The sequence below is a fragment of the Schistocerca gregaria genome, chromosome 6 (genome assembly GCF_023897955.1).
Source record: "Schistocerca gregaria isolate iqSchGreg1 chromosome 6, iqSchGreg1.2, whole genome shotgun sequence".
NCBI lineage: Eukaryota > Metazoa > Arthropoda > Insecta > Orthoptera > Acrididae > Schistocerca > Schistocerca gregaria.
The window spans coordinates 388,352,179-388,374,543 of record NC_064925.1 but is presented as its reverse complement, the minus strand read 5'-3'; the positions used below and the strand labels follow the sequence as shown (position 1 = coordinate 388,374,543).

The following is a 22,365-nucleotide window of genomic DNA, read 5'->3' as shown; positions in this document are numbered from 1 at the left end:
TGTCAGTTATACGCATTGGTCAGAGGCAGTGCCTATTGGAGAGATGCTAGCAGAAACTATAGTAATGGCCTTCTAAACACATGGGTGTCACAATTCACATGTCCAGCTCACGTCAGTATCTACCAAGGCGATAGTTTGAATCAACACTCTTTCTAATGCTACCTGAATTATGTGGATTCCAACATCACATGACCAGCTATCACCCATCTGGCCATCCTTCATCCATATGGCACACGATGTTAAAGGGAGTAATTATGTGGTGTGACAGATCATGGAAAATCACCTTGTGCTGCGGACATCCTTTAATCCTGACACAGGGCCCTCAACAGTAGAAAAGGTTTATGGGGAAAAGGTGTGCCTACTGGCGGTATTTTTTGTCACCAGAGGCAACATATATGTTGCGGCAGATGAAGAGGCATGTAGCTATGCCTCATATGGTGTTTATACACACGGGCACTGCGAGGTGCTCGGATGCTGTGTTACAAACAGGGATGGTATGTTTGCCACATTATATGGGGCCTTTCAGGTCACTGAACAGCAACAAAAATGCCGTACCAATAAAACACAACGATAAGAAGCAAGCTTATGTGCTCGATTTAGAACCACCTGTACAACATCAAAACCAGTGGACGGCTACATGATATACAGCGGCAGAGCCTGAAGTGAGTACTGTGCAACTTACAGCAACGACCCCGTCGGCACAACCGACGTGCCCAGAGGAAGGGCAAAGGCAGGTTGACAGATTCGTCGTAAATACCCATGCATACCAGGAGCTCCGCTCTACCGCAGGGGAGAAGGGGGGCTTTGTGGGAAGCACCTGCTACAGACCAGGTCTAGAGAAACATTTTTATTATTCTTTGGCCAAACGGTCGAAGCTGTTGTCCTTTGCTTGTTTTATTTTGAAAGTTCTCTGTTACTGATTCCTTTGTCAATTATTGAACTGAGTTTTCGAGAGAAATAAATTGCTACTGTGCGTACGATCGCCTTCTGTGCAGTACAGCTAGTGCAATGAGCTAAATAATTATAAATAATTCTTAAAAATTACGTTCCGTACACAATATATACCTCTCTATTCTCATTTAACTGCTCTTTGTTTTCAGTTTGTAATATGGTTTCATTTCCTCATGACGATAGGTAGTTTTACACTATTATGTAACAGGGCATTGTCAAAAAATAATGTACTTCGTTTCTAGATGTAATTACATGTCAACTATGTGTCACATCTCTGCTTCACTTTGACAGTTCACTCAAGGAGTTTGAACTTTGTCTAATTTTTAGAGGTGTAAAATGTCAGTATCTTATATCTATATAATAAATCATGTTTGTAACAGTTGAAAAATGTATCTCGGTTACAGCTCATGAATATGGTCTTCGTTTTGGCAAGAGATCGCTGGTTTTCGCTGTAGAGTAGAATTATTCTACTCTATGATTTTTGCAGACGACGCAAACAGCGAACAGTATCTTAGCAGAGATACTGTTTAATGCATGCCGCGAGTAGGGGGTTAAAAAAGCATCTACAATGAGTGTCAGAAGTACACTATAAACCGTAAATGCAAAAATGAGCAGCAATTTTATATGCACCAATAACTCGTTCCTACGTTCATGTTTTGACGTTAATGTAGTGACCTACACTACTAATGCCTGACATAATTTGCACGTGTGTAGCAAATATGGCGAAAGCAGACGACAAATGTCATTCATTCCCTTGACTTTTATAGGATGACTCATACGCTGGCTTGTGAACAAGATATCCTGACAAATGCACTCGCTACGCATTTTGGGTGTAAAAATGTAACGAATGTACTTCGCATGCAACAGTGGATATGTTCATTCACTGGTTTCCGAAGTGGGAGGATTACAAAGACGCTTCTATCAGTGCTGTGATGTGTTCTGGTGCTACAATGCTACATCGTTCTTAAACTGAAAACAAGATTCGCTTCTAAATGTGCAACGAAACTTCTACTTGTATTTATAAAATTTTATACGGTTACTGTTAGAAATTTGATTAGCACGGATTGATACAAATTTTTAATGGTTTCGTGTCGTAAACATTGTGCTCCTTTAGATGCGCATTACGACGTCTAATGATCGCATACCACTTTCGTACAGATTCAGGGACCTCTGAAATGATATCTGTAAACATGATTTTTTATCGTCCATTTGCTGTCTCAACCAAAAATTATTCCGCTGCACACAATACATGTAGGTGGCTGCAGAACACTACGGCGCAAAGCAGTTTTGCGATGTCAACGCGTATAACATTTAAAGATAAGCTTTGCGGATCTGTATGATGATCGAGTTATCTAGAAGCAAAAATGTATAATACGAAAGATAATGTATAGACTTATTTCAATTAATAATACCTAGTTTAGTTTCCCAAAAATAAATTGGATTTCTGCTCATCCTTCACGAACAAGGAAGACTGACCACAGACGAAGTAGGTTATTAACACTTGGGATATACTAACTGCTTGTTGCTGGCAGTGTGAACATTCGAACAAGGCAATAAAAACAATTTTAAGGCGTTTATGCAGTTAGGAAAGTGATGTAGTGTCAGTTCCGAAATGGCCTGATAAGACTGAGCACGGTTCTACAAACTCCTCTCGTTCTTGGTAAGTAGAAAACAACTGAACGTTCCCACTGAAAAACAATTCGCTATACAGAACTGAGAATTAGCATAACACATGGTTTGTTGTACAATTTATTTGTCACGCTGTCACCCAGAAATTATACGCTTTTGTCTCCCCAACTAGATGACCTCCACGTGGTATTTGTGTGTGTGTGTGTGTGTGTAAATCTTAATGGAGAAACAGAGAAATTAACGGTTTCATTCATGGAGTTTTTCCTTTGTGATTGACAGGTGATACATTTTGTCGCCCCCCCCCCCCCCCCCCCCCGCGGTTGTTCATTGATTCCATTTTGATGCAAAATATATCACCAACTGACTCAGTTACCTGTGGGGGATTTATCTATGCGTTGTTAGCTCAAGCAGTCAAGCTGGATTAAACATTATTTTCTCCTTGTATATCTTACTTTTATCTCCTGGCAGCAGCTATTGTAGCATAAAGCAATTGCCATGTATGGGAAAATGTTTTGCTGTACCTGTACGTGAATCACATATTACTGACACAGCAAACAAAGTAATAAAGCTATTTCTTGGAGTTATCAGTATCAAAATTCAACAGTTGTTAAATTAGACTACCGTCTACTAAGGAGCCTGAGACGAACACCAGCGACCAGTTTGCGAAATAAGCAACTATGAAAGCCTCAATAATTTTAGAATAATGACACCATTATCTTTCTGTACCAGACTGCCACAACACAAACACAGCATTGTTGAAATGTAACATGGAATAATTAACTTTAGATCATTCTTTTCAGAAATACAAATTGACTTGTCCACATTGGACAGATTAATATTGTTATTTGTTGCAGATAGATGTTTCGTGATGCTGTTCCACGTGAATACAAGTTGGACTGTGTTGTGCATGCTACTGGCACTGCAGGTGCTAGCTGCAGGATTTCTGTTGCTGGTAACAGCACCACCAGGTCCTGTGTCTGTCGCTTCCGGTCCAGGTACCACACAGTCTACAATACAGTTTCTACCAGCAGCACAAGTCAGCAAAGATATTGGCTTATTTTCCACATCCCAGAAGAAGGTACAAATCACACTTGGGAAACCACAGACAGCAAATTTTGTGCTGCAGAATAACTCTCTGTGCTTCTCCACCGGAACAGAACCAGTGCGCACAATTACATCTCCAACAAATGGTTGTGTCTGCCGCAAAGGGTGGCATGGACGTGACTGTGGCCAACCGGAGGTAATCAATCATTCTGTCATTCATGGAAACTGGACTATGCAGCTCTTTTATACCTATTTTGCTCTGTCTGTTCATCAATTGATGTCAGTATTGGCCCAGTCACACCACCTTGTCCAGCTTTTCCTTCTGTCCTTATAATAAATGCAGTATTAAGTACCCACTCTATCTGAATACACAGGATGATCAGAAATAGTCTGAAGAGGGTGTATGGGTGTTGCACAGTAGGTTGTGCTGAGAAATAATTGTTAAGAAAAGAATTCAGTATAATGTGCCATTTCAGAGTTAATTAGCATTGACATTGGCCAATCGGTCCATTGCACACACAGATTCGTGTTGCCAAACAAATTTCAAAATTTGTTTCTTAAAACTGAAGAAGGGAGCAATACAAAAATTGGACATGGGACTGCAGTAAGGATTGAACCCAAGTCAAAGGCTGAGCAGTCTATGCTATGAAAACAACTGACACTAACTGTATGTGTCAGGATGCTTGAATTTGTGCACAACAACTACAACCAGCTTAATTTGTGCACAACAACTACAACCAGCTTTACCAACTTCAATGCTAATTAAATCTGAAATGGTATGATATATGAAATGTTTTTCTTAACAATTACTTCTCTGCTCAACCTACCCTGAATATACCTTACACTGTTTCTGACCACCCTGAATATATCATATTAAAACAATCAGTTGTACAGAAAAATTACAATTTCCTCAAGTTTTTTAAATAATTTTTCCTGAGTAGGAAATTATACATTAAGATAAGAGAAAAAAAAGAGTATGTTAATAGTTTCAGTAAAATGAGAATGCACACCAACCAATATAAGAGAGAATTAAAAGACAGATGTAGGAGACTACACACAAATTGTAATGTTATGACCATGTGAATTAAACCTATATTTTATGGTGCTGACGTCTGTAATTTGGTATTTAGGTAGTGTAGTTTGTCTTTAGTACAACCTTATGCAAAAGATGCAGCTGTGTGTTCTATATAATGCTAGATAAAACTTCACTGTACTTTTTGTTGTGACGTGCACTGTTTTTATGTTACTAGCTATGGGAAGTAGTCTAATAGTAGTCAACACTTATCATTCACTTGGAAGGTATATTGAAGAAATATAAATATCCTAATGTTCATTGTCTCTTTGTCATGATTGGTCTGAAGAGAAAGTAAAAACTGTATGTCCTGTGTTAAGGTGTTACTGCAATTCGTAACAAATCAATTAGCAGCTACAGACTTCCTATCACTCATAGATATAGTGCTGCTCGGAGTTTGAAAGCTGCAGTTGTATAATTATAGGGGTTCAGGTTAATTTGGTCTCTCTGGAACTATCCAAGAAGAAAAAATTAACATTTCCTTGGGATGTGCAATGGTTTATGCCCTTTACCTCTTGGCTCATTTCTGGTATTTTTTATTGCATTATAGCCCACAGTCTTCGTTATTGCAGTATTTCATGTACAGCAGATTTTTACTGAACTACATGACTAGAAGAAGAGTTAAGGAAGCATTTTCCACATGTGTTGAAGGGTTTTGTGCTCTGAAAGGTATTTGAAGTATTTGGAGCTGTGCTAGGAAATACATCTGGAATTTCTTTCCTTCTGATTGCCTGGAAATCCAATTTCACACACACACACACACACACACACACACACACACACAATCTAAATTTCTTAATTTGCTCATAAGGTTGTATGGCGAGCACTGGCGAGGCATCGTCCGCCTCTGCCGCCACCTACTCGGCGAATGCAGCCACGGCGCCTCATCTGTGTTATAGAGGCCGGACCCAGTATGGAACTAATTGAAATGGCAGCGCAGGAAGTTTCATCAGTTGCTGAACTTATAATATTACGTGGAGAACATAAATTAAGGTAATGATTGCACAGATACATGCCACTCTTCCTTACATTTGTTTTCTGGAATCTAAATGAAACAATTTTCTGGCTCATCACTATTAATTCACTAACACTTTTCTAATTTTTTGTGATTTCTTACTGTTTTGCTTAGTTCTTTTACAAAACATTCATTTTGATACAATTATAGAGCTTCCATAGGACCACAAAAACTTAAAATGTGTTATCTAATTTGGCTGTAGAAGTGTTAATTAGTTTTTTCATGAGGAGGCTAGTATCCGTTTCCCTACACCTGCCTAGTTTTTCTTTTTTTTTCTTTTCAGATGTTCATTAACAGACTTAGAGTTCTTTTATAAATTGGGGCTAAGGAAAAGGAGATATTATGGAGGGAGGACTGGGTCACAATCACTAACACAGGAAAGGTGTAGGCAGTAAAAGATGAAGTAAGCACACAAGGATGTGCATGGATCGCAAAATACACCTTCACACACACTGACTGACTGACCCTACCCAGCAATGCTCAGTTGTGACCCACTTCTTGAATTTTTCTGGAACTGTGTGCCTACCATTACATGGAGGACACCTTAAGTCAGTAGTTTGACTTACGATGGCAATGGCAGTGACAGTGACAGTTTGAAAACTACAAGCAATTTATTCATGGATCACCAAAGATATTATCTGTGGTACTGGAAGAATATTTGTTGGTTAGTTGATTTGGGGGAGGGAACCAATTGAGATCATTGGTCCCAATTGGGTTAGGGTAGGATGGGAAGGAAGTCGGCCATGCCCTTTCGAAGGATACATCCCGGCATATGCCTGAGACAATTTAGGGAAATCAAGGAAAGCCTAAATCAGGATGGCCAGATGCGGGTTTGAACCATTGTCCTCCCGAATGAACGTCTGGTGTGCTAACCGCTGCACCACCTCACTTGCTGAAGAATATTCGTCAGTGGTGACACATGGAAGAACTTAAACTAACACCATACTTATTGGAGAATGTCAAGGTGTCACACAGAAGGCTGTACATTAGAAAATGTGTGTGTGCATGTGAACATGGAGGCAAAATTAATATAGATTAATAACTACAGGATACAGATACAATTTTAAGATTCTGCTGCATTACAAACTCCTACACATTAAAAGACAAAGTAGTAGGGTAAAGTGACAGCAATTAGCAAAAATTATGTAGAGGCATAGTAGAGTCAGTTATAAGCATCTGGCAGATTGCATATTGTTTGAGTATAATCAAACTCCCCCCCCCCCCCTCCAAAGAATAATTACACTGATGGAGGGAATGAAACAGTTGTAAAAATAGAAGTTAGCATAGTTAGGAATGGACTTCAATCTGCTACTTGATTTTTTTAATAAATTGCACGAGGAATATACTGGCTTTCAAGCCTGTTGAGTGTTGGTACAGTGAATGTGATTTAAGAACCCTATTCAAATCTACTGCTTATACATATCCGTCTAGTTTTTTGTTGCTGTTGACACATTATTAACTGGTTATATTTACATCATGAAGAACTTGTTTCAGTACTTCTTGCCATTTTCAAGTGGTCATATTCATTAATAGCTGTTTGCATTACATCTCCGTAGTTACAACCTGTTGTTGTTGTGGTCTTCAAACCAGAGACTGGTTTGATGCTGCTCTCCATGCTACTCTGTCCTGTGCAAGCTTCATCATCTCCCAGTACCTACTGCAACGTACATCCTTCTGAATCTCTTAGTGTATTCGTTCCTTGGTCTCCCTCCACAATTTTTACCCTCCACGCTGCCCTCCAATACTAAATTGGTGATCCCTTGATGCCCCAGAATATGTCCGACCAAGCAATCCCTTCTTCTAGTCAAGTTGTGCCACAAATTCTCTTCTCCCCAATTCTATTCAATACCTCCTCATTAGTTATGTGATTTACCCATCTAATCTTCAGCATTCTTCTGTAGCACCACATTTCAAAAGCTTCTGTTCTATGCTTGTCCAAACTATTTATCGTCCATGTTTCACTTCCATACATGGCCATACTCCATAGAAATACTTTCAGAAATGACTTCCTGACACTTAAATTTATACTTGACGTTAACAAATTTCTCTTCTTCAGAAACGCTTTCCTTGCCATGGCCAGTCTACATTTTATATCCTCTCTACTTCGACCGTCATCAGTTAATTTGCTTCCCAAATAGCAAAACTCACTCAATAATTTAAGCATCTCATTTCCTAATCTAATACCCTCAGCATCACCCGATTTAATTCGACTACATTCCATTATCCTCATTTTGCTTTTGTTGATGTTCATCTTATATCCTCCTTTCAAGACACTGTCCATTCCATTCAGCTGCTCTGCCAGGTCCTTTGCTGTCTCTGACGGAATTACAATGTGTCAGCGAACCTCAAAGTTTTTATTTCTTCTCCACAGATTTTAATTCCTACTCCAAATTTTTATTTTGTTTCCTTTACTGTTTGCTCAGTATAAAGTTACAACCTATATTACTATATTTAATTCTGGAGTGTCTTTTTGATGAACTTTCCAGTTTTGTGCTATTGGTAACTTTGTACACGGCATGTTTGTAGTAGCACTTGTATCTACACTATGTGATGAGGGAGCAGAATGGGGCACTCCACAGAACTCATGGACTTTGAATGTGGTCAGGTGATTGGGTGTCACATGTGTCATAAGTCTGTACACGAGATTTCCACGCTCCTAAACATACCTAAGTCAACTGTTTCTGATGTAAAAGTGAATTGGAAACGTAAAGGGTCACATACAGCACAAAAGTGTACATGCTGACCTCGTATCTTGACTGTCAGTGACTGCCGACAGTTGAAGAAGGTCGTAATGTGTAATAGGCAGACATCTACTCAGACCATCACACAGTAATTCCAAACTGCATCAGCATCCACTACAAGTAATACGACAGTTAGGGGGGAGGTGAGAAAACTTTGAGTACACAGTGGAGCTGCTGCTTATAAGCCACACATCTTGCAGGTAAATGCCAAATGACACCTCGCTTGGTGTAAGAAGCATATACATTGGACGATTGAACAGTGGAAAAATGTTGTGTGGAGTGACAAATCACGGTACACAGTGTGGCGATCCGATGGCAGGGTGTGGGTATGGTGAATGCTCAGTGAACATCATCTGCCAGTGTTTCTAGTACCAACAGTAAAATTCAGAGTGGTGGTGTTATAGTGTGGTCGTGCTTTTCGTAGAGGGGTCTTGCACCTGTTGTTGTTTTGCGTGCAACTATCACAGCACAGGCATACATTGATGTTTTAAGCACCTTCTTGCTTCCCACTGTCGAAGAGCAATTTGGGAATGGCAATTGCATTTTTCAACACGATCAAGGACCTGCTCATCCAAAATGAGATTTTAACTCTGCAGCGGAGTTTGCACTGGTATGAAACTTCCTGGCAGATTAAAACTGTGTGTCGGACCGAGACTTGAACTCGGGGCCTATGCCTCTCGTGAGCAAGTGCTCTACCATCTGAGCTACCCAAGCACGAGTCACGGCCTGTCCTCCCAGCTTTACTTCTGCCAGTATCTTGTCTCCTACCTTCCAAACTTTACAGAAGCTCTCCTGCGAACTGGCAGAAGTAAAGCTGTGAGGAAGGGGTGTGAGTCGTGCTTGGATAGCTCAGATGGTAGAGCACTTGCCCACGAAAGGCAAAGGTCCAGAGTTTGAGCCTCAGTCCAGCACACAGTTTTAATCTGCCAGGAAGTTTCAAGGATCTGTTTTCATAATGCACGGCTTGTGGCAGAGTGGTTACACAACAATAACATCCTTGTAATGGACTGGCCCTGCACAGAGTCCCGACTTGAATCTTATAGAATACATTTGCGATGTTTTGGAATGTCGACTATGTGCCAGGCCTCAGTGCAGCACTCCACAAAGAATGGGCTGCCATTGCCCAAGAAAGATTCCAGCACTGAGCGTATGCCTGCAAGAGTTGAACCTGTCACCAAGGCTAAAGGTGGCCCAACACCACATTGAATTCCAACGTTACCGATGGAGGGCGCCACGAACTTTTAAGTCATTTTCAGCCAGGTGTCCGGATACTTTTGATCACATAGTGTATTTGTGATAGTGTTTATAACGACATATAAGCTACACTGGAGAAAGCTGTCAGACATTTAAAAGTGATATTATCAATGTGATCACAAACAAAAGTTACCAACAGCACAAAACATGAGATGCAATCAAAAAGAATCTCCAGGATGCAATATTGTAATATAAATCAATACATCTGAGATGCTAAACAAACAGCTACTAACATATACAATCACTTGAATATGGCAAAAATTGCCAAAACGAGCTGTAAATATAATGAGTGCATAAAGTGTCATATGCAGCAAAAACCTGGAAATATATATATATAAATCTTCAAGCTAATATATTATGTGGGCCTATCAGAAAGAAAACTTTTGGATTTAATCTTATCTTGTCCTCATGACAACTATAGGAGTGGTTGTACATTCCTAAGGTACCATTTAAAGCCTGTCTTTGAAACTTTGTCTTCCAGCTATTGCTGCTAGTCACTCCTGATATGAAGAGGAATTACCATTGTGTCATTTTAGATGCTCCCATTGTATACTGACTTTGAACTGCACTGAGAGGTATTCAGCAAGGTTGTGTCAAGGTGGTGGCTTTCAGCAGTAGGTTAAAATATGCTTTTCCTTGTTCAAAAACTCACCTAGCTTTCTCATTTTTCTGTGCATATCCTCCCTGTAACACGGTGCCACCCAGTTGAAATCCAAAAAATGATACAAAGAAGATGTTGGCATTGCCAACAACTCTTCTGGAGGTCTTGGGCTCACACTCTGGTGATCACCACAGACTTATCTAGGCTGGGAAGCTTTAAAATATGATTAACTCAGCCTCATGAGGCCAAGTGAACTGCTTACCTAGTAAATAATCTGCAAAACTAACTCACTCACTAACAAATTATTATATCTGATTGAAAGGCAGTGAATGGTTATTTTAATTGACATCATCAAAAGTTGTTGTTGTTGTCTTCAGTTCTGAGACTGGTTTGATGCAGCTCTCCATGCTACTCTATCCTGTGCAAGATCCTTCATCTCCCAGTACTTACTGCAACCTACATCCTTCTGAATCTGTTTAGTGTATTCATCTCTTGGTCGCCCTGTACGATTTTTATCCTCCACCGCTGCTCTCCAATGCTAAATTTGTGATCCATTGATGCCTCAGAACATGTCCTACCAACCGGTCCCTTCTTCTTGTCAAGTTGTGCCACAAACTCCTCCTCTCCCTCTATTCAATACCTCCTCATTAGTTATGTGATCTATCCATCTAATCTTCAGCATTATTCTGTAGCTCCACATTTTGAAAAAAGCCTCTATTCACGTCATGTCTAAACTATTTATCGTCCACATTTCACTTCCATTCTCGGCTACACTCCTTACAAATATTTTCAGAAACGACTTCCTGACACTTAAATCTGTACTTGATGTTAACAAATTTCTCTTCCTCAGAAATGCTTTCCTTGCCATTGCCAGTCTACATTTTATATCCTCTCTACTTCAACCATCATCAGTTATTTTGCTCCACAAATAACAAAACTCCTTTACTTCTTTAAGGGTCTCATTTCCTAATCTAATTCCCTCAGAATCACCCTACTTAATTAGACTACATTCCATAATCCTCGTTTTGCTTTTGCTTATGTTCATCTTATATCCTCCTTTCAAGACACCGTCCATTCCGTTCAATTGCTCTTCCAAGTCCTTTGCTGTCTCTGACAGAATTACAATGTCATCGGGGAACCTCAAAGTTTTTATTTCTTCTCCATGGATTTTAATACCTACTCCAAATTTTTCTTTTGTTTCCTTCACTGCTTGCTCAATATACAGATTGAATAACATCGGGGATTGGCTACAACCCTGTCTCACTCCCTCCCCAACCACTGCCTCCCTTTCATGTCCCTCGACTCAAATGTCTGCCATCTGGTTTCTGTACAAATTGTAAATAGCCTTTCACTCCCTGTATTTCACCCCTGCCACCTTCAGAATTTGAAAGAGAGTATTCCAATCAAAAGCTTTCTCCAAGTCTACAAATGCTAGAAACGTAGGTTTGCCTTTCCTTAGTCTTTCTTCTAAGATAAGTCGTAGGGTCAGTATTGCCTAACGTGTTCCAACATTTCTACGGAATCCAAACTGATGTACCCCGAGGTCGGCTTCTACCAGTATTTCCATTCGTCTGTAAAGAATTCGCGTTAGTATTTTGCAGCTGTGACTTATTAAACTGACAGTTAGGTAATTTTCACATCTGTCAACACCTGCTTTCTTTGGGATTGGAATTATTATATTCTTCTTGAAGTCTGAGGGTATTTCGCCTGTCTCATACATCTGGCTCACCAGCTGGTAGAGTTTTGTCAGGACTGGCTCTCACAAGGCCGTCAGTAGTTCCAATGTAATGTTGTCTACTCCCAGGGACTTGTTTCGACTCAGGTCTTTCAGTGCTCTGTCAAACTCTTCACGCAGTATCTTATCTCCCATTTCATCTACATCTACATCCTCTTCCATTTCCATAATATTGTACTCAAGGACATCGCTCTTGTGTAGACCCTCTATATACTCCTTCCACCTTTCTGCTTTCCCTTCTTTGCTAAGAACTGGATTTCCATCTGAGCTCTTGATATCCATACAAGCGTCTCTGTTTTCTCCAAAGGTCTCTTTAATTTTCCTGTAGGCAGTCTCTATCTTGCCCCTAGTGAGATAAGCCTCTACATCCTTACATTTGTCCTCTAGCCATCCCTGCTTAGCCACTTTGCACTTCCTATCGATCTCATTTTTGAGACATTTGTATTCCTTTTTGCCTGTTTCATTTACTGCGTTTTTATAAATCAAAAGTAACAATATGAATTTTCCGTTTGTTTCGTTTTCTTGTACAGGAAAGGTGGGACCTATATGTCCCAGTGTTAATGAAATGAAAGATTATCCCGTATTTTCCTTTATGATATATGTTTTCAGAGATTGACATTTTGGTAGATTACTCCAGATAACAAGCTCTCTATCATTTTACAAGCATATTCAAGTATCTCATGTAGCAGTCATATAGATCTTCCTATCTAAGATACAGTTTGAAATAGGTTTTGCACAAACCAGTTTGGCACATAATACATAGCAATAACATTCAGCAAATTCCCACTAGTTCTCTGATAGCCTGTTGTGGGCCACATACAGGGTGTTTCAAAAATGTCCGGTATATTTGAAACGGCAATACAAACTGAACGAGCAGCGATAGAAATACACCGTTTGTTGCAATATGCTTGGGACAACAGTACATTTTCAGGCGGACAAACTTTCGAAATTACAGTAATTACAATTTTCAACAACAGATGGTGCTGCAAGTGAAGTGAAAGATATAGAAGACAACGCAGTGTGTGGGTGCGCCATTCTGTACGTTGTCTTTCTGCTGTAAGCGTGTGCTGTTCACAACGTGCAAGTGTGCTGTGGACAACATGGTTTATTCCTTAGAAGAGAGGATTTTTCTGGTGTTGGAATTCCACCACCTAGAACACAGTGTTGTTGCAACAAGACGATGTTTTCAATGGAGGTTTAATGTAACCAAAGGACCGAAATGCGATACAATAAAGGATCTGTTTGAAAAATTTCAACGGACTGCGAACGTGACGGATGAACGTACTGGAAAGGTAGGGCAACCGCGTACGGCAACCACAGAGGGCAACGCGCAGCTAGTGCAGCAGGCGATCCAACAACGGCCTCGGGTTTCCGTTCGCCGTGTTGCAGCTGCGGTCCAAATGACGCCAACGTCCACGTATCGTCTCATGCGCCAGAGTTTACACCTCTATCCATACAAAATTCAAACGCGGAACCCTTCAGCGCCGCTACCATTGCTGCACGAGAGACATTCGCTAACGATATAGTGCACAGGATTGATGACGGTGATATGCATGTGGGCAGCATTTGGTTTACTGACGAAGCTTATTTTTACCTGGACGGCTTCGTCAATAAACAGAACTGGCGCATATGGGGAACCGAAAAGCCCCATGGTGCAGTCCCATCGTCCCTGCATCCTCAAAAAGTACTGGTCTGGGCCGCCATTTCTTCCAAAGGAATCATTGGCCCATTTTTCAGATCTGAAACAATTACTGCATCACGCTATCTGGACATTCTTCGTGAATTTGTGGCGGTACAAACTGCCTTAGAAGACACTGCGAACACCTCGTGGTTTATGCAAGATGGTGCCCGGCCACATCGCACGGCCGACGTCTTTAATTTCCTGAATGAATATTTCGATAATCGTGTGACTGCTTTGGGCTATCCGAAACATACAGGAGGCGGCGTGGATTGGCCTCCCTATTCGCCAGACTTGAACCCCTGTGACTTCTTTCTGTGGGGACACTTGAAAGACCAGGTGTACCGCCAGAATCCAGAAACAATTGAACAGCTGAAGCAGTACATCTCATCTGCATGTGAAGCCATTCCGCCAGACACGTTGTCAAAGGTTTCGGGTAATTTCATTCAGAGACTATGCCATATTATTGCTATGCATGGTGAATATGTGGAAAATATCGTACTATAGAGTTTCCCAGACCGCAGCGCCATCTGTTGTTGACAATTGTAACTACTGTAATTTCGAAAGTTTGTCTGCCTGAAAATGTACTGTTGTCCCAAGCATATTGCAACAAATGGTGTATTTCTATTGCTACTCGTTTAGTTTTTATTGCCATTTCAAATATACCGGCCATTTTTGAAACACCCTGTATGGTCCAACAATAGTGAAACTGTTAACACACAAGCTTCCAAAATTGAAAGGATGGGACTACACGTGGCAGACTTATTTCATTTGTTATTTACTTTAGTGGAAACACATACCTCAACACTACTACTTCCCCTCAAGATCTGCATCTGCATGACTACTCTGAAATTCACAATTAAGTGCCTGGCAGATTGTTCATCAAATCAGACTATTTATTTATTGTTCCACTCTCAAACAGTGGGCAGGAAAAATGAACACTTAAATTTTTCTGTGCACTCTCTGATTTCTGTAATTTTATCACAATTATCTTTTCTCCCTGTGTAAGTGGGTCTCAACAAAATATTTTCACATTCACGGAGGAAAAGTTGGAGATCGAAATTTTGTGAAAAGATCTCACTGCAGTGAACGACACCTTTGTTTTATTGACTGACACACCACCTTGCGTATCATATCTGTGATACTCTCTCCCATGTTTTGCGATTGTACAAAATGAGCTGCCCTTCTTTGAACTTTTCCGATGTCCTCTGTCAATCCTGGTAAGTATCCCATAGTGCACAGCGGTACTCTAGCAGAGGATGGGCAAGAGTAGTGTAGGACATCTAGTGGATTTGTTGCAACTTCTAAATGTTCTGTCAAGAAAACACAGTATTTAGTTTGCCTTTCCCACAAAAGTATCTATGTGATTGTTGCAATTTAAGTTATTCATAATTGTTATATCCAGGTATTTAGTTTGACAGCATTTAGGTTTATGTGATTTATTGTGTAAATGAAATTTAATGGATTCCTTGTACTCATGTGTATGACCTTACACTTTTCATTATTTAGGGTCAGTTGCCACCATTTGTACCATACAGACATTTTGTCTAAATCATTTTGCAGTTGGTGCGGATCTTCTGATTATTAGATGCTAAAAGACAGCATCACCTGCAAAAGATCTGAGATGGCTACTTGTATGTGTCAATTTGAGTGCAGTAGTACACACTAAGCTTCACTAATTGTTATTGCGTTTATTCTGTTGGCTTTATTGGCACGATTATATCATCTTAGAGTGAGAGTTAAAAGCTGCTGCCGCCACAATACGTATAATAGGAAGATAATGTATTATTGCAGTTATTCATGGTATAAGTCTGTATCTTTTGTGAATTCTATGTCTGCTTAATATTTTCTTAATTAGATTGGTATTTTTTGAACCAAACAGGTATTTCCAGTTGCACATATTTAGGCATCATAACAAAGACAGAACATATGTGCAGTTGTAAGTAACTATTTTCAAGTAAATATTAAGCTACCGGTAGCAGATAAATACCGGCTACCTAATATAACTGCGAAGGCAGAATTATTTTTTCAGAGTAACACTTTTTCTTTTTACGTATTTGATTATGTTTAGCTGACATAAATGTGAATAGCATTAATCACTAGGAAGATAGTTTATTGCTAATACAGTATCCAGGCTAAGTTTCTGTGATTTATCTCTTGACTCATTCAATACCTCTGAAAGTTCTCCTTCCTGACGAGATCTTTGTAACACAGAGAATGAATTTGTGGCCGCAGTCAGTAAAAGTAAAATCTTGTGCATCAGTAAAAGTAAAATCTTGTGCGTGATAAAGCTTCTTCATTTTCTTCTTTTAACCTTCAACAGTTTTACATTTTAATCCTTCTGCTGGGATCTTTGAAGTCTTTTGGTGCCCACAGGTGGCTAAACATAGTGCTAACAGAAGATTGCCAGTGAAAATCCCAGCTTTGTAATCAAAACAGAGTTGCTGAAGGAACAGAAGAGGTTAACTGATTCTCCCATCATTCCTGACAGAACAACAGAATTGTAAATGAAGATCAGAATATTGTGTATGTTCTAATTTTATTGAGTTAACCATTTTTCACCTACAGTGCCATCATCAAATGGCCTTATGAGCTGAAAATTGTTCAACTCAGTAAAATGAAATTTGTAGTACATACAAAGTAACGTGTTTCTCATTTAGAATAAAAATGAAACTGTCATGGCATTTGCGTTTTCATGCAGAAAAAAAATTACTTTCATAATGTAAAAAAGTTAGGAAACAATGAAGCCAGTTGTGAAGAGGCTTAAAAAAAGTTTATATTCATTGAACATATTTCCAAATTGTTGAAAACTGCTGTTTAAAGAAAACAAAATGTGGCAGAATCACTGTGAAAATTTCACATCTGTGGAAGACATTCGTGCATCTTCTTGAATAAAATTAAAATTGTACAAAGTATCTAGGAATCATGAAGCCTACCTCACTCCTATGCAATACTGTCAGGAAAGTTCAGAAAAATTTTGGTGTGGGTACTTTGTATGATGTTAATACAAATGTAAAACAAAACATAGAATTTTGTGAGAGAGACAAAGAAGATGTCGATTTAAGAAGGGTAATTTCTACTATAGATTTGTGTAGCGGATTTTCTTAATAACCGTTTTCAGACATTTTAGGAAATTCTGATTAAAAAAGGAAAAAGTGTGTTATAGAAGTAGTATACAAAACATTCACTCTGAGTCTTCTTAAGCACATATCATTCTTGAAAGGTTAATTTTCTCACAGGTACCCTTATATTTGGGCTGATATTGTTGCCATCAACATGTTGGGAAACTTTTAGGCATCTTCAGTATCTGAGGGTATTATTACACATATGACCAGAGTCCATTTTATGCAAAAAGTTCAATAATACAGGCAGTGCACAGCAGGAATCAGCATTATCAACTTCGAAAGGAAAAAGACAAGCTTAGCATTTAACATTCAACTGAAGATCATTGACGACACTAAAGCCTGTTATGGGCACAGCTAGTGAAGGAAAGAAGATTAGGGAAACCACAAAACAGCTAACTCTCAATGGCTGAACATAAATTTGAATGCTGTTCCTCATAAATGCGAGTTCTGCATTTTAATCAGTGTAACTCCTTGAGAGAAATCATAAATGTGTTTCACAATGTTAAATAATAGACACTCATAGATTTTATTTTTCTTGTGAAGGCACTTTTCATTTATCAGCTAACATTTTCACTGCGACAAATAGGATGCACAAGATAAAACACACAATGATATAATTTAAGATGATAAAATTGACTGTACATGAACAGTATTATTCAGCAAAATCATATCTGAACAGCATGACGCAAGCTGTGGGCCTAAATTTAATCTTACATGATGTGGGACAGGCTGTTCCAACTCAGTGGGTAGCAGTGGGCAAACAGCGGATGCTCAGGCATCAAGGCTGTAGCCTACATAATCCTGCTGAATCAGCTGAGCGCATGTGTGCATTGATGGCCAATTGCCTCACACAAGCACAGAATTTGTGCAGTTGATCACCTGGCAGGATGCGTATGTTAGTTACACTTGCCTGAAGTCAAGGTGAGAAACGCCCAGGAGTCACCGCATCATATGGGGCAGTGTTGGAAGATGTGGCTTCCTGTTGTACCTCCCTACAGTAAATCCTGTTTTATATATGTGACTTTCTGGCCAAAATTGACTACTTGTGGTAAGTGTGTGTCACACGCCAACATGTAAATTAGCTGCCAGTCACATTGCATAGCTGACTGTGTTGAGCTCTAAAATCCTGAGTATTCTGAAGATTGCTCATGTGTAGGAACAGGGAACAGCATCTTAGTCTCTTAATAGCAGAAGTTAACACGATCTTGTTTGCCGACACTCACTGCAGTAATGAATTTTGTGTCATGTAACTCTTATTTTATTCTTGGCTTTGTTTTCGTGGAGTGCAAATGTTTTTTCTATGGATGTTCTCCCGCAACTCAAACTGAATATATGTCCAAAATGATATTTCCATTTTAAGTACTTTGATAAGGAAAAAGCAAAGGTTCTCATCTATTTGTTGAAAATGGTTTCAGCAGAGTAAAATGCAGTTCTGTTGAAGCAGAAAAATAGTTTTGGATGTTACTTGGCTCAGAGAAAGAAAAGGTGTTATACACTGCTGTATTCTTTTGTACGTAAATAATTTCTCGAAGAAATAAAGGCTGATGTATTGAAATATTTGAGCACAACACTTTCCTGTTCTTTCAGTTTTCAGAAATGTGGAGAATTTACCATACAACATTTGTCAAATACATCCATTATGAATTTTGCTTTGGTTATTAATGATCCCTATTATCATAGCTAGTTCCTTGATGTTGTTACTATAGTCTTGACTTTTTGTAAGAAGCATAGTTCCTCATAATCTCAGTTACACTATTTATATACCAAATAGTATAGCAGACAGCATCTACATCTACATGAATACTCCACAAGCCACCTGAGGGTACGTGGGGAAGGGTGCTTTTATTACCACTAACTTAATTCCACTCTCAAATGGCATGTGGGAAGAATGATTGTTGGCAAGCCTCTACATTAGCTCTAATTTCTCAGATTTTCTCACTCATAATGGTCATTTCATGAGATGTATGTCGGAGAAAGTAATATGTTGTCAAACCATTCACAGAAAGTACTCTTTCAATATTTCAGTAGTAAACATCTGTGTGATGCACAATACCTCTGTTGTTGTGTCTGCGACTGGAGTTTGCTGAGCATCTCTGTAACACTCTTGCACCATCTAAACAATCCCACCAACATACACCATTTTGGCACCAATGTGTAAATGAAAACGGTAGCAAATGTTGTACAGTAAGAATATGCCAGGGGCACTGCAGTAGACTCACTTAACATGAGTAGTCAATTAGGAGAAGAAAGTCATTCATGTAAAAGTAGGTTAAGTTATACAGTCTTCTACAATTTGGCAGATGGAGTAAATATGAATTATTTTTCTTGTTTCTTTTCCATTTGAATGAATCTAATGGGGAGTTTTGTAATGAAAGGATCCCCTAGGGCAAAGAAAAAGAAGTAGAAAAGAGGTAAGGAGTTTGACACAGGATGAAATGAAACTCAGATGGTGAAGAATAGTAGACTACTTCCTCTTCAAGATCAGGTAATCACTTTGTTAAAGAGCAGCAATGAATGATAAAGCTCTTAATTATATTATAAAACAATTTTGAAAAAGATTTTTTATAAAGTCTTTGACAGTGTACTGCAGTACTTTATATTTTTATAATTTAAATTAGTGCATAATTCTAGATTTTATACAAGATTTGTCACAGATCTTTAACATGACAACATAGGCCTAAGTGATATGAATTGGTACACACTGGAAGAATATCAAAGAAACAGAAGAATAATGACAAAGGGATAAGAATGACAAATGCAGTAAGAAAAAGTGGGCAAAATAAAAGCTGAAGGAAGCAGTGCGCCATAAAAGTGGTTCAAGAAATTGTGAAGCAGGCAAAAGAGCAATGACTTTTCACACTATTCCTTGAATTTCTTTTAATATTTCAATCACCAGATATGTTTTCTATACATTTAAGGAAAACATACAATCCCTTCCAGTTTCTTTGTATCATTGATTCAGAACGCCACAGGCAGGAACATGCTCTCTAACTACAGTGGGAGGATTTTTCTATACTTTGTGCTCTTCTTCATTCAGCTTCACCTTTTTCCTCCAGTGACTGCAATTATTGTGTTGACACTTTATAAATATCTAATTGTGTAGTCGCAATAGCTCTTTAGTTCTAGTTTTTATATGTACAATTTTGAAATTCTACAAGTAAAATCTGCAGATGAAATTCTTTGTAAAACTGATCCACAGATGACTAAAACAATTACCAACAATGCTGTCATTTAATGAAAAAAAAAAAAAAATACAAAGCCGGATAGAACTTTGTTGCAATATACACTCAGAAATTGGAAACTAAGAACCAAAGGGAACAATCATAATCAACACAAATACAGATTTAAATTGCTACAGTTAAAAGGTAAATATTTTACCAAGAAAGACAGGCAACAGGTAAACTGCAGAATTACAGGAATTTGTAGCCAATAAAATACAGAATTTACCTTTCTGTTAAAAGTGACCTGTATTTGAATGTTACTGGGAAGCACAAAATACACATAATTACATATCAGAACACCTAATATATACCAAAACCAAAAACATTTATGCATGATGTTTCAGGACTGCAGCTTAATGTAATTAATATTCTCCACTAATTTTTTGCTGTCTATCTTGGGGTTCACTCGAAAGATGGCTGTTAAGTATACAGCCACAGTATTAAAGAAAGTATTCAACTACAGCCAGCAGCAGGCCCAAAATACGACAGATGAAGTACACCACATTTCATCTTGAATGTAAATCCAGAGATTTATGTTAAGTCAATAATTCAGTCTTATTAACCCTCAAGCAGGCACGTGGCACACTTCATACAAGGGTAAAGAATGGCTGTCTTTGTTACCAAGGTAAATACGTATCAGCATGATCATACTTTAATCTTAGTTTAATTTAACTTATCTGTACAATAGACCAAAAATTCCTTTACACATTAATGTGTGCACTGAGAGATGTCACATAAAATATTTGTAACACAAAGGTCCAGTGAGAATGTACTTGTGAACCTCACTTTTATATCTTACTATTTCAACAAATTGCAGGTCAGGATGGTGTCGCTCTTGGTGTTCTCGAACACTACAGGTTACAGCTGGATTTGACTGGACACAACTGGTTGCAGATTTGCAACCAGATGACCTGATATCAAGTTGGGGGAAAAGCACAGGATTTATTCCAAATGCAGGTGCATTACTCTTTCTAAAATTGTATGATGGGTTACCAACTCCAGTACTCTTTCGGGCCAGATGGACTGTTTATGGATTCTTTTGGATGCATCCACGGCACACACTCTCTGCTACAGGGGCGTGGCTCTTCGCAAATGGCACAGAGAACAGCCTTTAAACAGAGGTATGTTCCTTAAGCAGTAATAATCTGGAATACTATTTGGTACATTAATTTGTAAATGTGAAACAAGCACCCAAATCTGGACACAAGTGCATGCAGGTGTATACAGTATGAAGACCAGAATGAAACCATGGTAAAAGGGATAAGCAGGTAACAGTGCTTTTGCTTTTAGGTGACTGTCAGGTATATTTATCTTTTTAAGGAAAAAGATGTATCAATAACTACACACACACACACACACACACACACACACACACACACACAGGTGGGATGCCTTGAGGCATAGGAATGAGAACCAACTGAATTGTTGACACATTGAAATTTTCGTATAAAAGATAAAGGCCAAGTATTAAGTCTGTTTATGCAGTCAATGCAGGAAAAAGCAAAATCAGAAAGTGAGTTACACATAAATAGACGCTATGAAGAAAATAGCACAGAGTATTACAAATTGTTGTGTGGTATGATTATGCAGTCCCCAACATGGAAAATGTATTTTGTTATCCAGTTAGCTGGAACACTGGCATCAAACCTTTATTAATAACTTCCTCTGCTGCATAAGTTGACAGAGGCCATGGAAATGGACTGTTTAGTTGTTCACATTTGACTTTCTTTCCTGTTTGTTCTCTTCCATCACTGTTTTATATTTTTCCACTTTTAGTATATCATAAGCTATTGCTTTATTTATTTTTTGTGTTATTGTAGTATTTTTTGCTGGTGTGCAATGATGTAGAAGGTCTGAAAATTTTTACTCATAATTTTAATTATGATTGGTATATTATCCCTGTTGATCTTTGTAATAATGCTGTGTGTCAACTGCACCACTCATTAGAATTAAGATCTTGGGGATTTTAAGCACTAAACAATCAGAATTTAATGGTTCAGCTTATCACTGATACAATTTTCATATCCATAATCACACATGTTGTATAAGTATGGAAAGTAATTAAAAAAAAAAAGGAAGTACCTCTCTTTTTGCATGAAAAATAAAACACTTGTCTGTGGTCTATGACAGTTGTTTTCTGACATAAGCAAGATGGTGTGAACCTAATATTTCCATGTGAATAGTGAATTATCAAAGTATCTCAGCATTGTAAGATAAAAGGAGGAATGAAAGGAGATTAGGGTTTAACACCCTGTTGACATCAACGTCATTAGAGGCCGAGCACACTGTCAGAATGTTT

The 22,365-nt window shown here is 38.7% G+C and overlaps 2 protein-coding genes across 3 annotated transcripts in view; one reads left to right on the top strand and one right to left on the bottom strand.

Annotated features, from left to right (window-relative positions):
- LOC126278076 (UDP-N-acetylglucosamine--dolichyl-phosphate N-acetylglucosaminephosphotransferase) overlaps positions 1–22,365 on the bottom strand; it is a 130,780-nt gene that overhangs the window by 42,807 nt on the left and 65,608 nt on the right. The window lies entirely within an intron of this gene.
- Positions 1,429–21,183, top strand: LOC126278077 (uncharacterized). Of its 2 annotated transcripts, none has more exons than XM_049977912.1 (4): positions 1,429–2,611; positions 3,435–3,820; positions 5,508–5,689; positions 20,884–21,183. In XM_049977912.1, exons 2-4 carry the CDS (start codon positions 3,449–3,451, stop codon positions 21,179–21,181), a joined length of 852 nt encoding a protein of 283 aa, XP_049833869.1. In that variant the 5' UTR covers positions 1,429–2,611; positions 3,435–3,448; the 3' UTR covers positions 21,182–21,183. The 2 variants fall into 2 exon arrangements, with proteins under 2 accessions (XP_049833869.1, XP_049833870.1); XM_049977913.1 differs by lacking the exon at positions 20,884–21,183 and adding an exon at positions 16,097–19,852.